The following is a 1675-nucleotide window of genomic DNA, read 5'->3' on the forward strand; positions in this document are numbered from 1 at the left end:
CTACTCCGTACGTTATTTTGTGTGAATACGACTCTGTCATTAAAATAATATTTTTGAATACTAAAAATTTTTTTGCATACACTTTCACATCAAGTTTATAGATATATCAATGAATTTAATTGTTCATTGTTCATTATAAGCATAGATATTTTAAAGTACTTAGCAATATTTATTAATCTAGGAAGCAGAATTATAATTTCTAATAAAACAGTTTTAATTTTTCACTGAATCAAAATGGATCGTAAAAATTTCTTTTTACTGATTGTGACGTTGTTTGTTTTAAAGGTAAACATTTTGTGGCAAAAATATTATTCAAGGTGCATTAACAATATTTCAATCTTATTAAATACAAAATAATACAAAGTATTTAATGGTTATGTGAATTGGAGAAGGTCGGAAATTGTGCGTTTATTAAAAATTAATATATTTCTGGATTTTCCATTTGCTTCTTATTGGCAATATTTGTCCGAAATATTGATTATGATGGCCGAATTCAATTTTCCCCGGTTCTATTAAGCATTGGCCGAATTTTTAAAACAATATCAATTAAACTTAAAAAATATTCATCTTCTAATTTCGAAATTTATTTCAGGAATCAGTATGTCAATTGACAGAATTCAATTCAAATGATATTATTTTAAAATCAATTCCAAAAGGCAAATTATTTTTACAAGAATATTTGGATGGTTTAACTGAAGAAATTACCAAAAATATTAATCAAACAATTATTCATAATCAAAAATTAAGTGTTGATTATCAAAATTATATTAAAATATTTATAAATGGATTAGAAAATAATAAAGGAAAAATTTCAAGTACACAAACTCTTGAAGAGAAAATTCTTCATTTTATACAAGATCAACAAGCTTTAATTCATAATTTAGCGATAACAAGAAATCGTGTTTTAAATATTGATATGAAAATATTATCAACATCAAGTTTTGAACTTGATAAATTGAGTGTAATTTTTGAAATGTATCGTAAGCAAGCAGCTGATAATACTTGTAAACAAAATTTATATAATACTTTAAATTATTATGAAGAAAATCGATTAATACCAACTATAACCAAATGTCCAACTGAAAGTTTTTATAATATTCCAACAATATCATCACTTACAAATTCAATACAAAATAAAAATTTGGAAAAATTTTCAAATATACGATTATCTTTAGTTGATTGTAAAAATGGTTGGAGTTTACTGTATAATAGATGTATTAATAAAATTGGTAATTCATTAAATGATTTCCTTAAAGAAATTAGAAATGAAATTGATCAAAATAATAAAGATTTTAAAAAGGTAATTGAGCAGGAGAATAAATCAAATAGTAAATGTCTTTCAGATTCAAGAGAAGATATTAAAGAAAGATTTGATGATTTTGCAATAGCATTTAAAAATTGTAAATGAAGATTTAATAAAACTATAAAAATGTAGAATTCAATTTAATTATTTCAGTATTTTATAATAATTTAAGTTTTAGTTTAAATTGACCTAGAGATTTAGGTAGTGTGAATGAAATTGAGGTGGATATAGTAAGCGTTTGTTTTCCTAGGTATAAATTCGACTTTAGTCTTTAGTTCAAATCAAACAGTATAAGCACAGTAATGACGCGATAAAAGTGCATATTGATAATGTAAAGAGCAGTTTAGTAATAAACGATTGGTAAGTTACAAA

General features: G+C 23.4%; 1 protein-coding gene across 1 annotated transcript; it reads left to right on the top strand.

The window, feature by feature from the left end:
• The first annotated feature begins 219 nt into the window (after nucleotides 1-219).
• Nucleotides 220-1423, top strand: LOC129618627 (uncharacterized). Its single transcript, XM_055533478.1, has 2 exons — nucleotides 220-285; nucleotides 593-1423. Exons 1-2 carry the CDS (start codon nucleotides 235-237, stop codon nucleotides 1406-1408), a joined length of 867 nt encoding a protein of 288 aa, XP_055389453.1. The 5' UTR covers nucleotides 220-234; the 3' UTR covers nucleotides 1409-1423.
• The last annotated feature ends 252 nt before the right edge of the window (nucleotides 1424-1675 follow it).

This window comes from Condylostylus longicornis, unplaced genomic scaffold (assembly GCF_029603195.1).
Source record: "Condylostylus longicornis isolate FDR11 unplaced genomic scaffold, ASM2960319v2 ptg000009l, whole genome shotgun sequence".
Taxonomy (NCBI): domain Eukaryota; kingdom Metazoa; phylum Arthropoda; class Insecta; order Diptera; family Dolichopodidae; genus Condylostylus; species Condylostylus longicornis.

Bases quoted from the DNA above. Each gene is read 5' to 3' on its own strand.
- LOC129618627 (XM_055533478.1), top strand. From the start codon at position 235: ATGGATCGTAAAAATTTCTTTTTACTGATTGTGACGTTGTTTGTTTTA. The intron at 286-592 runs GTAAACATTTTG...AATTTATTTCAG, and splicing joins TGACGTTGTTTGTTTTAAAG to GAATCAGTATGTCAATTGAC.